Source organism: Neomonachus schauinslandi, chromosome 3 (genome assembly GCF_002201575.2).
Source record: "Neomonachus schauinslandi chromosome 3, ASM220157v2, whole genome shotgun sequence".
Lineage (NCBI taxonomy): Eukaryota > Metazoa > Chordata > Mammalia > Carnivora > Phocidae > Neomonachus > Neomonachus schauinslandi.
In genome coordinates, this window is record NC_058405.1 from 128,520,536 (window position 1) to 128,534,485 (window position 13,950).

Consider the following 13,950-nt stretch of genomic DNA (forward strand, 5'->3'; position numbering starts at 1 on the left):
ACATGGATCCAAGTGGCTGCATTTATGATTATGTCAAAAAACAACTATTTGTACCTATCAAAGATAGGTACCTTTTAAAGATAATTTTAATAGTGAAAATTAATGTTTAGGATTTTCAAGTTTTTCAAACACAAAACATTTTACAGAGTGTGTGTGTGATTAGAATAAAAACAGCAAAAACAAACTTAGGAAGATAAATAAGTGAAAACTAATCTGTATACACTAATATTACATAACATTACCAACAACAAATTTGTATTTTGATCTCCTACTCGGTGTCCTCACAGTTTCAGTGGTCATTTTCTTCCTCTAAGTTACAGAGAATCGTAAAGAATAGTGAAAAGTATTTCAAAGTGGACACAGTTTCCCAAGTAAGGATCAAGACTCTGAAAATGCCTGGACATAATGGCAACCCTTGACTCTTCTAATTCATATTATGACTTTCATTTGCCAGACCTCAGATGTTCCATTATGGATAAATGGTATAATATATATCAGTCTTATGATAAGATAATACATGAGTCTACTAACAGTTTCTATATCATTTTAGTAAACGTATACTTTAAAAAAGTATAAATGAGGAAAATATAGGCCATAATTCTAGGTCTCTTTGTGCTTCTTATTCTCTGAATCCATTATGTTGAAGAGCTAGAGCTTAGGTAGAACTAGCCAAAGAGATGAAAAACCAGGAATCCAAAACCAATCAAATAATATTAATCCTCAGTAAAAAAATAAAAGAAAACAAAAACCAAAACCAAGGCTCCAGTCAAACAAACATGGTTTGGATCAGCCCAAGAGGATCTGTGGTTGATCTCAAAGGAACTTTCTAAGAACTGCCTTTTTCTCTTCCCCCAGTTGGCATCTGTCTAGGCAAGTTAATGATTTAATGGCCTGTAGCACTGTATTTTTTAACACTATCCCACCTTAAGAAAGTACTTACTGTACTTGCTTATTTGTAACTAAGTCCTTGAATCCCATAAAGTAGACATAAAATATATGAGGAAGCCCCTTTTGCTACTAGTTTCTACTATCACCTCCCCAATCCTCTAGGAGAAGCACACCCCATAAAAGCCAGATAGAGAAAACAAGCCATTTGGATTATCAAATGGCAATTTTAAGGCATTTTAACTCACGAAAGTGATTTTAAGGGGTTGTCTTGGTTAGACTGAATATACAACGGTAAAAAGTAAACTTGACATGGAGTCTTGTGAACACAAGCTTAACTTCCATGGATTGTAGACAACTGGTGAGTAAGTAAAATCTTTACTTCTTTGATCTTTTTGTTTCTGATTCAAACTTCTAACATTTTTAGAAGGTGAAAAGGTGGTAAGTGGGATTAGATTTGGCCTTGAATAATTGACTTTTCCTCAGCTTTGTCAAAATAGGCATTTCCTGCAGTAGCTTGAACTTCCTTGTCATCATCTATCATACGAATATCTGATGCATTTTTGTCGTTTTGCCTCAAGCGGTAACTTTTATAAGCACGTTGAATTATGGTTGCTGAGATTGCCTCTTGTTTTCGTTTCAGGGTAGTTGTAATTGGCTCATATGTGATCCTAAAAGGGTTGGCTGATACAAACCCTGATTCCATCTCTGAAATCATTTTCTCCATCCTCAAATCTTTACCCATAACTCTCTTTGTTAAAGCAAGTAAGATGTCAAGGCAATGAATTCTGTCTCCAGCAGCCATGGGAAGATCCATGGCAATGAGCTGGCCCTTGTTTGGTTTTGCCATAAACAGAGGAGGGTCAAGAGCAGCTGCAAAATCTGAAAGCTTGCTAGAGTCTATATACTGTGTCCTATCAGGATCAAACCGCTTCCATACCTGAAAAAATCTCCTAAAATCATCTTTACTTAATGTCTTGCCATTTTTTTTAGAAGCAATATTTAAAAATTCCATGACAACAACAATGTACATGTTTACTATGATCAGCCATGATATGAGTATGTAACTGACAAAATAAATAATCCCAACAACGGGGTTACCACAATCTCCTCTAACCTGAGTCCCAGGGTTAATTTTATCAGGATCACAGTCAGACCATTTACTGTTGAAAATTGCATTGAGCATCCCATCCCAGCCAGCAAATATTGTAACTTGGAAAAGACAGAGCATACTGCTACCAAAGGTTTCAAAGTTGGACACATCATTAATTCCAGCTTCCTTTTTAACATAGGCAAAATTGTACATTCCAAAGATGGCATAGACAAACATGACCAGGAAGATGAGAAGACTGATGTTCAATAATGCTGGGAGAGACAACATCAAAGGGAGCAGTAGATCACGGAATACCTTTGGTCCTTTCCCAGGACGCAGGATGTGGATAATCCGTGAGAGTCGTATCAGTTCCATAATGGAAGGAGGCACAAGGTAGTATCCTATCGTCATAGGTAGAAATAGTTCTTGGTGTGGGAGAAGATAAAACAGGCAATAAAATCATTTAAATATGATTGTATTTAGAGGAATATAAATTATTTTATTTCATTTATTATTTCAATTACTTATTTCAACTATTTATTTATTGTTTCAAGTATTATTATATCATTTTTTCTATATGTTAAGATCATTTTATTAATCCTTCCCATACAACAGAACATACTGAAAGTGGGAATTAGCCAAATATTAATTGTGGCAATTTTCAGGGTCTCTAGCAAAATTTGGGAGAGAATTACATGTATCATCATCTTAAGAGTACTATTGGTCAAGTACTTGTGGAATCACAGATGGTATAGTTGTATAAAGAAATTTAGTTCAATCCAGTCTTTATTGGATATCTAATAAAGGTGTCATGCAAATATGCAAAAGTGAATGACCTGACTTTTGTTCCCAAAGACCTTATAATCTAGAGAGTAAAGGTAGATATTTAAAGTAATTATAATGCAAGGTAGGAAGACCTAGTTGATAAATATAATTACAAAAATGTCTGACATTCAGTGATTCACAGATTATAATTTAATTTATTTATTTCATAAATAGTATTTGGGCCCTTAGCAGCTTTAAATTGAATTAAGTAAATGAGCCTTGGCCTAGAACTTTTTTTTTGTAGCAGTTGTGGGTAGATGAGGGGACTATGGGAGTGAGAGACATAACAATAAAACAAGGTAAAATTACAGTTACCCTAAAAGTATAGGGGATGTTCTCTGGAAATACTGGAGAGAGTGAGGTTCATTTTGAGTTGAGAAGGTGGGGAGGAAAGAATCCCATGAAGCTTCTAAATGAGATGGTATATTTGTTGAATCTGGAAGGATCATGTCTCATATTTCCATTCAATTTGGTCATTGTCGGTGATGACATTCTCTCTGACATTCTATCTTACCTATATCTTCATCTCCACATTGTTTTAGTGAATCTTCTGCTCTGACTCAAATTTTCATTTGTCCTCACAATCTTCCAAATTCTTCCATTATGCCAGAGGTATACCTATTTAATTGTAGACAATTTTTTCTACATCCTCTTCACTACATTTTCTTCACCTCCTTTCTTAAGTAAAATCTGACTTTATCTTGAGGACACTATCTCCCTTGGGACATTGTCAAACGCAGACAGCTCTTTCTTCCTGCTCCATATTTCTCGGGGTAGAAAAATGGAACGACCAAGCATCTTTCATTCTTTACAATGTGATTTCCACACACTTTAAGTCAATTTTAGAAAGAAAAAAAAGAATTTTCTGTCCTGACACATTGTGGATCATGCCATTGAACTGTACTATTGCCTACCATTTCTTGGCTCTATGATCTATTTATTCCTCCTCATTTACACTCATTGGAGACTTAGTACTTGGCTCACTGTGGCTCTTTCCACCCCAATACCTACCATCAACAGCTCATTGAAAGGCCAGTCTTTTTTTCTTTGACTTTCTTAACTGTAATAATTTCCATCATTTAACTTTAGTCATATGCAGCTATGGCCACATTCTGGACCCAGGATTCTTCACCTTCTGAGATTTCAAATTCAAACAGCTTTCTGTCTGACCGTGATTTGCTCTCCTTCGAGATCTCTGATTCAGTAACTCTCACTTTCATCCCAAAGGGCTTTTTAATTCCATATTCCTCTATTTTCTTCCTATCAGCCCCTTCCTGCCTTTATGTACTTTTCTTTCAAGCTTCTTGTGCTTGTCTATCAATAGTTGGACTGCTTCTACTACCAAATGAACAGATTGAATTTTCTGGAAGCATAAGTGGGCAGATAGTTTGTCCACATTTTCACTACTAACTATATAGAATAGTGTCTGACACAATAAACATTTAAATATTGTCTCTCATGGAGCTTACATTCTAGTATGTGTCTTATGTGAAGGCAGTCAATAAACAAACTTTTCCCTGCCTAAAACATTTTTATTCTAGAATCTTTACTTGGTTATCCCCTTATCCAATATGTCTCTATTTAGATTTTCTTCATCCATGCAGTTTCCTCTGACCTCTACTTACTGTTAGGTTCCCCTCACTCTTTTGTGCCACTGTAATACCCTGTGCTTCTTCCCTTATCACAATGTTAATAGCACATTAAATATGTACTATTTAATCATCCGTATCCCTTACTAGATTGTAAACTATGTGCATACAGGGATTATGCCTACCTTGTTTACTATTGGATTCTTTGCATATAGCATAATGTCTATTCACAAAGGGGATAATCAAATATATTTGTTAAATAAAAGATGGAGATTCCCGGGTAAGAGAAAACTGGTGATAAATTTATTAAAGCCTAACACTCTAGTGTTGTGAAAGTTGTAAACAGTTTTAGAGATTAGAGAAAAAAGAAGACTAGGGACCCTGAAAGGTTATATCATGCTAAGACATAAAAAGCTCCTTCTAGAGCCATCCTAGAAAATACTGTATGTGATACACTGAAGGGGTGACCTCTGAAGTAAAGTGTATGTATTAATTCAACAAGTATTTTTGAATACCTATAGCTGTCAGGTAAGTGTACATGTATGAATGCAAAAATATAAGCCATTCCAATTGGAATAAGAAGGATCCCTTCTCTGTTTTGCCTATTAAGAGACTATATCTCAGGACACTTTCAGTATAAGAACTTGCCTGAATTAGTATTACTATAAAAGAAAATCTGACTAAAAATCTTACCTGTAACAGAGAAAATGACCACCATAAAATCAAAAATGTTCCATCCGATGGTGAAATAGTTGCAATGGAAAGCGATGAGCTTCAGTATACATTCTCCAGTGTATAGTATAATAAGAATTAAGTTAATCCAGCAGAGAGCAATGTCCATATTTTGACTCTGTTCATCACTTTGTATCATAATGGTTATTGCTTGAAAACAGATAAGAGCTATAATGATGGCATTAAAAACTTCATTTGTTACCAAGTCAAAGATGAATCCTTGGAATTTGTTCTGTGGATGAAAAAAGGAAAGGTATAACAGCCTTATTAATAGGTTATATACACACACATATTGTCTGTATGTTTATAATTTCCCTCCTAGCATAAACAGGAAAATACATGAGAGCCTAAGTTTTTACCAAACTGTAATTATATTGTATATAGTCAAAAAAACAAAAGACCATCCAAACTTTGTTAAGGAACATATTTTTAAATTTTGTCAAAAGCATTTGTAAAGAATTTCAAGAACACCTTTCATTTTTATTTTTATTTATTTATTTTTTTTTTTAAAGATTTTATTTATTTATTTGACAGAGAGAGACACAGCGAGAGCAAGAACACAGCAGGGGAGTGGGAGAAGGAGCAGCAGGCTTCCCGCCGAGCAGGAAGCCCGATGTGGGGCTTGATCCCAGGACCCCGGGATCGTGACCTGAGCCAAAGGCAGACGCTTAACGACTGAGCCACCCTGGTGCCCCAACACATTTTCATTTTTAAAAGAGAATATACAAAAGAATTTTTTTCCTGAAGCTTAAAAAACAAATCTAGCGGTTTTCTTACTCCTGGGCGATGGATTGTTTTTTGATAGTCCTCACACAACAGCCTCCTCAGTGCACGGGATTGTTTCTTCTGTTTGACTGTTATAAAGATATTTGAGCCTCCCTGGTAAAGAAATGAAAGAAAAAGATTTAAAATCACATTGAATCTAAATTTTACCTTACCATTAATAGACATTTTGGAAAGCTTGGTAATTACTGATTTGATATTTTACAAAGGGCATAAAGGCCATCATCTAAATCACATTTAGCCACGTCTGACTTTCTGCACACAAATCCACACTAAACACACGTAGAATGTATGGTAATGACTGATATCAATTATCTTTTGGTTCACTTTCTTATGGGTAGTCAACTTTTTTATCTTTCCAGGCTCTTGAGGCCTACCTCATGTTAAACAGAGATAAAGGAGAAGCAGTGGGGGATAAATGGAAAGGTTTACTAAGAAAAATTGAATTCAAAAGCCAAAGGTAGAATTGGTTTGTACCTTCTAATAAGCAGGAAAAAATAGAATTGGTCATTTATGTGTTTTTATAAGTTCATATATTACTTAATTTTCCAAATAATACTTACCAGAAGATATTTTTATACTATTACGCTAAAGCACCTTGTGCTTACATCTTCATAGCACCTTCTAGAGCTTATTTATCTTTGTGTTCCTAGCGCTAATTTCAATATCTTATACAAAATATATAAAGTGAATAAGAGGTAAACAGTTAATGTTTTGTTAATCTAGAGATGAGGGATTATTACTGCCCCAAATCAGAACTTAGTCACTTAAATTTGACAAGTCACCAATTTGAAGTCCAGAAGCAGATCCTAGGATGTTATCCCATTGGGTTGAAGTCCCAAGAAGCTGAAGCATCCAATCAAATGCATATTTGAACACTGTTCTCCTAATCCCATTTGATTAGCAGAGACTGAGAGCGGTTTGTTTACCAGATTCTGTACATGGCTGAACTTTGATGACATGGCTGAAGATAGAATTTCAAAACAGACTATTTTTTTCTTTGATTTTTTAGAAGGCTTTCCTACACCTCTAGAAAATAGGTCTCTGTGGTTAAAATAAGCAGGCTTAAAGGACTTTTGAGGCCTTTGCATTTGCAGAAGCCCTGAAGGAAATCTTTGGGTGGATATGGCGCCAAATGGGCTGTTTGGTTCTGTCTCTGAATTGTCTCCTACTTGTTTCAAGCACTCCTATTTAGGCCATATATTTAGGATTTAGGGTTCTCTCTACTTCTAGCTGGAAAAGCTACTGTGCTGACAAAGATGTCTATGTTGGTTATGACTCTGAAGCTTTGAACATATCAGAGAGTAAAAATGTGTAGCTTATTTTTCTTGAACTTCTTCACATATTTGTGCAGATGTACCACAATATTATTTGTTTGTCAGCATGTCATTTTTTACAAACATATATATAGAAACACTTGTGACTTTTAACCTTTAAACTTGCCCATTTACATTTGAATATAGAAAACAATGTAAAGATGAACATTTTATCAATATTTCCCAATATGTAGGAATATCAACCTGTTTTTTTTAGCTAAGTACTAAATAAAAATGACATTAAGCTGAATCCCAAACCAATTATTTGAAGCAGGACATTTTTATAATTGTGCTTGATTTTCTCAGGCATTAGTGAACAAAGAATATTTGTACTTATCTTTATTTTATACTTGTTGAAATTAGCAATAATAACACCGATCAGCATACTCAAAGGAAGAAATAATCCGATAATAATAAAGTTGATAAAGTAACAATACATGTAGATGTTGTCTTCAAAATTAGGTTGCCTATTTACCTAAAAGTTAAATTAAAAAATAAGCAAAATAAGATAGGGCAAAGCAGATTTTCAGGGCAGTGAAAATATTGTGTATGATATTGTAATGATAGTTATATGTCATTACACATTTGTCCAAACCCATATAATGTACAACACCAAGTGAACCCTAAGGTAAACTATGGACTTTGGGTGATTATGATGTGTCAATGTAGGTTCATCCTTGGTAAAAATGTGCCCCATTCTAGTGAGTGGTGCTGATAATAGGCCATGGAGTGGGAACAGTAGGTATATGGGAAATCTTTATACCTCCCTCCCAATTTTGTTGTAAACCAAAACTGCTCTAAAAAGCAAAATCTTTAAAAATAAAAATAAAAAGTGAAAAAATAAGCAAAATATTGATACACCAACTTTTTAAAATATAAGATTTGTGAAACAATTTACAACAGGAAAAACTAACAGTTCTACGTGAGGTAATGTTTCCTCTTTGTTTTTGGTGAAGTGATATCCTTGCTTTATGTGGATTTTAAAGTTTACTGCATTGGTTTAAACACTGTTATGAAGTCTGATAATCCGTCAAATGGGCCTACTGGGCTTCAACCACTGTACATAATCCTGGAAGGATTTCATTTTCATTTCATTTGCAAAATATGCAATCTGAAATGTATTTAATTTCTGTCTAGCATAAGCATTTACTTTTATCATGTTATTTATCCTGTTATTGTTGGTACCCTGTTCTTGAATTGCGAAAATAACTTTGCTTGAACCTTAGCAATGGCTCTAAGATGTATTGTACTTACACCAATAGAATCAACTGCTGAATTCATAATAGTGATCCATCCATTAAATGTTGCCTGTAAAAATGGCATGTATTTAATTCTTATGGAAATCTTAAGCTTCATCGCAAATAAAATGTAAAACTCAATTTGTGATTAATATAGTAAAAGATGATAGTAAGGCTGACCACATTTCAATATGCCATGTAATTGAGACCTTTATCATTTTCATTACTGCATTTATATTGTCTATTAACAAGTATTGAAAACCACTTAGCTTCATTGTAGTAGCTTAATTGTAGTTGATAACAAAATATTGTAAGATAGTATAAATAGAAAGAGAGAGAGAGGTAGATAGATAAATGGTAAATAAATACATGTTGCCCAAGTGTTATTTTTACTTTTAACTGCTATATATGCGCTTTTCTATGGGGGAGGTAAGACGAGGATGAATGATTTATCTCCTCATTTCTTTCTTTTTTTTTTTTTAAAGATTTTATTTATTTATCTGAGAGAGAGAGAATGAGAGAGAGCACATGAGAGGGGGGAGGGTCAGAGGGAGAAGCAGACTCCCTGCCGAGCAGGGAGCCCGTTGCGGAACTTGATCCAGGGACTCCAGGATCATGACCTGAGCCGAAGGCAGTCGCTTAACCAACTGAGCCACCCAGGCGCCCTATCTCCTCATTTCTGTTAGATGTTGGGTGACTGAGGAGCCAAAGCACTAAGTAGAAACAAAACAGTAGTACCCTGAGCTGGACCAAAAATTGTGACCCTATTACCTCATCAATGATGGCTGAAATAGGTTTCCAGTACCTGCCATCTCCCCTGTCAATCCTACCTTCATCTGTACTTAGAAACTTCTCCCAGCAGAGGAGGGTCTGTGTTTCACTTTTGTCTTTCCAAACAAGCCTAGTGTAGCATGTCCCATAACATGTATCTACTAATAATTGCTAAAATATGTTACAACCAACTCTAGTAATCATCCACATTTTGTCCTTTATGTCCACCTATAATATGAATGAACATATAAAAACATTGATTAAAAAATCAGAAGTGAACTTACTACTTGAAGCAATGAAAGGAACCCATTTCCAACATTATCAAAGTTCAGTATTGCATTCTCCCATGGCATGGATTCATTAAACATAAGGCTTTCACACTGACTCTTATTCATGACTTTGGATATAGGAAACCTTTCTCCACTTGTTGGGTCAATGCATTCATAGAACTTGCCAGCAAATAAGTGTACTCCCATGATGCTAAAAGCCAGCCAGATCATAAAGCAGACCAGAAACACATTCAAAGCAGGTAAAGTTGTTTTTATCAAAGCTCTCACAACCACCTGGCATTTAAAAAACAAACATGTAAAACAAACATGTAAACTTTAGGTAAGAAACGTGAATTCACTTTAATTAGAAATACTAAATGTAATGTCATATAGAAATAACAACAAAAAAAAGGCCGTCACTAAAGATTTAATAGGTCACATGCCAGTATTTGAATAACATAAATAATAAATTTCAATGAAAAAATATACATTAAAAATCCAGACATTCTCAAAATTTTTGTACTAAAATAATCACTAAGAGGCAACAGAGTTGATTAGCAAAATAATTATTTCACTGATTTAACATGTGTATCAAACTTCCTGTATTGTGCCAGAAACGGGGAAGACATCTGAACATGTGTGAATATATGTGTACGTATTATTTAGAAAGTACATAAAATGAGAAGGAAATAGGCCTACATCTAAATCTTGGTGATTCTAACTTTTGGGAGGATTAGCCTACAAAGCAGACACTGAAGTGGCAGGGGAAATAAGAGGAAGACCAAAAGATCGTAGATCAATGAAGTCAAGGCAAGAGGCTATGTCAGGAAACACTGAATGAACAGCTGGAGCCTGCAAAATCACAAACCTCCTCACTTCACCACTCTATGTCACAGGTGAGCCACTCCAGAGCAGGAAGTGTGGGAAGGAAATCTACAACCTCGACTTGAATAACAGTAATAGTCTAGAATCACTGTCTCCATTTCCTCAACTCCCTTCCTTCTTAAATATTATAATCAGAATTTCATTCTCATCCCTCCACTATAGCTGTTACAGCAAATGTAAACCAGTTCCTATAGCCAACAGAAATTTTCACTCTGCTATTTCTTTGTCTTTCCCTTAGCATTTACACTTTTGACTGCTTTCCCCCAACCTCATTTCTTTCTCTTTTTTTTGTGAGGCACCATCGATTCTCTTTGCTACCATTCTATCCTTCCTTCCCTGAGCCATTACTGGATACATATTCTTTTTGCTGTATTTCCTTGCTGATATTCCTAGTTTTCTGGCTTTGAATAAATGTTTTAACTCTTAGTTGTGCTTTCAGTAACACTTCATTTTATTTCTAAAACTAAGTCACAGATCCTTTGTTGGCACTTACGGTATTTTGAGAGGCTCACTGATACCTCTAAAGAAAAAAATGCTATGCTTATCAGAAAATATACTTATGGAAGAATAAAAGAAGTAGATACACTTGACACAAATATTTCAGTAATCAGAGCACCCAAGACTGGAGCTTATTAAATATATAAAGCATTAATTTTGTAATCATGTGACTCCTTATATATTCAATGATATATTTTCAGAAATCATTCAACTACAGAACTTCCAGAGGTTGAGATGAAGCTTAAGATCTGAATCTGTAATAGAACAGAACAGAGAGCCCAGAAATAAATGCACACTTATATGGTCAATTAATCTATGACAAAGGAGGCAAGAATATACAATGTGAAAAGACAGTCTCTTCAATAATGGTGCTGGGAAAAATGAGCAGCCACCTGCAGAAGAATGAAATTGGACACTTTCTTATACCATTAAACATAGATAATTTTCTTATTGGATCCTATCTATATTGACTATGTGGCATTCTGTAATATTAAGCAAATAGGCAGGTTAATGATAATCTATGTAAATGAAAAATGCAAGAAAACATTGATGTGTGATTATGAAATGAAAGGTAAAATTAGATTTTTTCTGCCATTTCTGCACATAGTTGAGCACTGTATATTACATAATTATACTGTGTGTGGTGGTCATCAACTCTGTTTTCTTAATTAGGTCAAGCCATAGGGAGCAGATTTCTATTTTAGGCCCAAAAGATTGAACATTAGTTGTTTTACGTGGCTCAACCTATTAGTTTTTCTCACATTGTTCAGAAGAGGTTTTAACATGTTGGTGAGGGAGAAAGGACAAGAATTCATAATTTGTGATGTGTGACTTAAAAAAAACTAATTTATTTTAAAATTCACTTTTATTCAGTATAATTACTTAGTGTGTACAATATTCCTATAATTTTAAACAACTAGGTGATCAAAGTTTCATTTTCTGTCAGTTGTATTTTTAACATTGAGATAATTTTATTAATACTCATAGATATCCATGTGGGCTAGAATGGTATTAGTTTTTGAAACTTTATATTTTTTCCCAACTATTAGGGGCTTTCTTCTTATTTTTATGACTTTTCATATCTTTTGAGTAATAAAGACCTAATATTTTAGTAAGTATAACTAATATACCTTTCTTCTATATATTAAAATAGTAGAATATAAGTTTTTTGCATTAATATTAAGGATGCAAATGAGAAGACTATGAAGATTTAATTTGTAGAAGTTTAGAAATCTTAAATAAAAATCTACACATTAGCTTAGAAACTTTTTTCTTACCTTCATTCTTTCAAATTGAGATAGAACTCTGAGTGCCCGAATGAATTTAATGGAAATAAGTGGTTTTAATTCCTCCCGAGATTTGCCAATTAAGCTAAGACAAAACACCTAAATATATTTAAGGAAAAAAAGAGTTAATAGGGTTTAATTTTAACTTAATCAAAAAAATCTGCAAAATAAACTTTGTATTTATTACAAAAAAGATAAAAAGTCAAACCTTACCAAGAAATATGCAAAAGATTTAATGTATACTTCCATATATCTTAACAATGACATATAGAAATGTATAAGAAAATAACTGTGTTAAAATTACTTTAAAAAAGATAAAACAAATATTTTCTGGTAGTAGGAATATATATTATTGAGATAAACAAAAATTTGTATATTTGACATACTTTATGATCAAGGGTTAATATTTATATCAATTTTTAGTTTGAAATTAGATTAAGAATCAGTTTCATGATTTTTTTGCAATCTAGTAATAGTATACTATGTATTCATAAAAGCAAAATTTGGAATATATTTACATATGAATTCAAACATAAATATGGTTAAGATAATAGAATAGGATTTCAGAGAAGAGGATCAAGGAGGATATGAATATTTTTAAGTCCAAGTACAAATTACAAAAATGTATACAATGATACTAAGGTGAATAAGAGACTCTTAATCTCAGGAAACAAACAGGGTTGCTGGAGTAGAGGGGGGTTGGAGGGATGGGGTGGCTGAGTGATGGACATTGGGGAGAGTATGTGCTATGGTGAGCGCTGTAAATTGTGTAAGACTGATGAATCACAGACCTGTACCCCTGAAACAAACAATGCATTATATGTAAATTAAATAAATAAATAAATAAAATAAAAATAAAAATAAAATACTAGAGACTTAAAAAAAAAAGATGCTAAGGTGATTTTTTAAAGTAAGCATATGCATAAAAATCATTCGGGGTTGGGGCGCCTGGGTGGCTCAGTGGGTAAGCGCCTGGGTGGCTCAGTGGGTAAGCGTTCAACTCTTGGTTTCAGCTCATGTCATTATCTCGGGGTCATGAGGTTGAGCCCCATGTCTTGGGCTCCATGCTCAGTGCAGAATCTGACTGTGATTCTCTCTTTCCCTCTCCCTCTGCCCCTCCCCCTGCTCTCTTTCTCTCTATAAAATCAATCAATCAATCAATCAATCAATCAATCTTTTAAAAAACCAAACAGGATTAATAAATGTTAATAGAAATCAAGCAAGATGGTAGAGTTATGATTAACTTTTATAGTATCTTCATATATTCTGTACTTTCATTGCTTATAGGATAGGAGCCATTTGTTCATTGAACAAAAATTACTGAGTACCTATTATGATACATGAATTGTTCTAGGCACTGGGGATAAGAAGAGAATCATATTGGGAAAACAATTCTTCCCTAAAGGAGCTAACCTTTCAGTGGGGGAAGACAAACAATCATAATGAATAAACAATGAATATCAATTAATATATAATATTAATAGGTGCTATGGAGATGAAGAAAGCAGAGAAAGGAAAAGGGAACATTGTAGTGGATGCAGTTTTACATACAGTAGTGCAGAAAGACCTAACTTCAGCATTTTTATTTGAGCAGATGTAAGTGAGGTGAGCCAGCCAAAGTTCCAGGTGGAAGGAAAAATAAGTGCAAAGGCACTAAGATGGAAGTCATCTTGGCATACCTGAAGAACTTCAGGAAGGTCAGTGTTGGTGGAGCAGTCTGTTGACTGGGATGGGGGAAATGGACAGTAGTAGGAGATAAGACTGGATCATGTAGAGACTT

General features: G+C 34.2%; 1 protein-coding gene across 1 annotated transcript in view; it reads right to left on the reverse strand.

Annotated features, from left to right (window-relative positions):
* Window positions 1–565: 565 nt before the first annotated feature.
* SCN7A (sodium voltage-gated channel alpha subunit 7) overlaps window positions 566–13,950 on the reverse strand; it is a 67,743-nt gene continuing 54,358 nt past the window's right edge. Inside the window, exons 18-24 of the mRNA XM_021702900.1 lie at window positions 12,162–12,269; window positions 9,517–9,795; window positions 8,478–8,531; window positions 7,561–7,698; window positions 5,902–6,006; window positions 5,086–5,356; window positions 566–2,403 (exon numbers count right to left, since the gene is read on the reverse strand). Of these exons, the coding sequence (XP_021558575.1) occupies window positions 1,337–2,403; window positions 5,086–5,356; window positions 5,902–6,006; window positions 7,561–7,698; window positions 8,478–8,531; window positions 9,517–9,795; window positions 12,162–12,269 (2,022 nt within the window). The 3' untranslated portion in view covers window positions 566–1,336. The remainder of the gene's footprint in view (window positions 2,404–5,085; window positions 5,357–5,901; window positions 6,007–7,560; window positions 7,699–8,477; window positions 8,532–9,516; window positions 9,796–12,161; window positions 12,270–13,950) is intronic.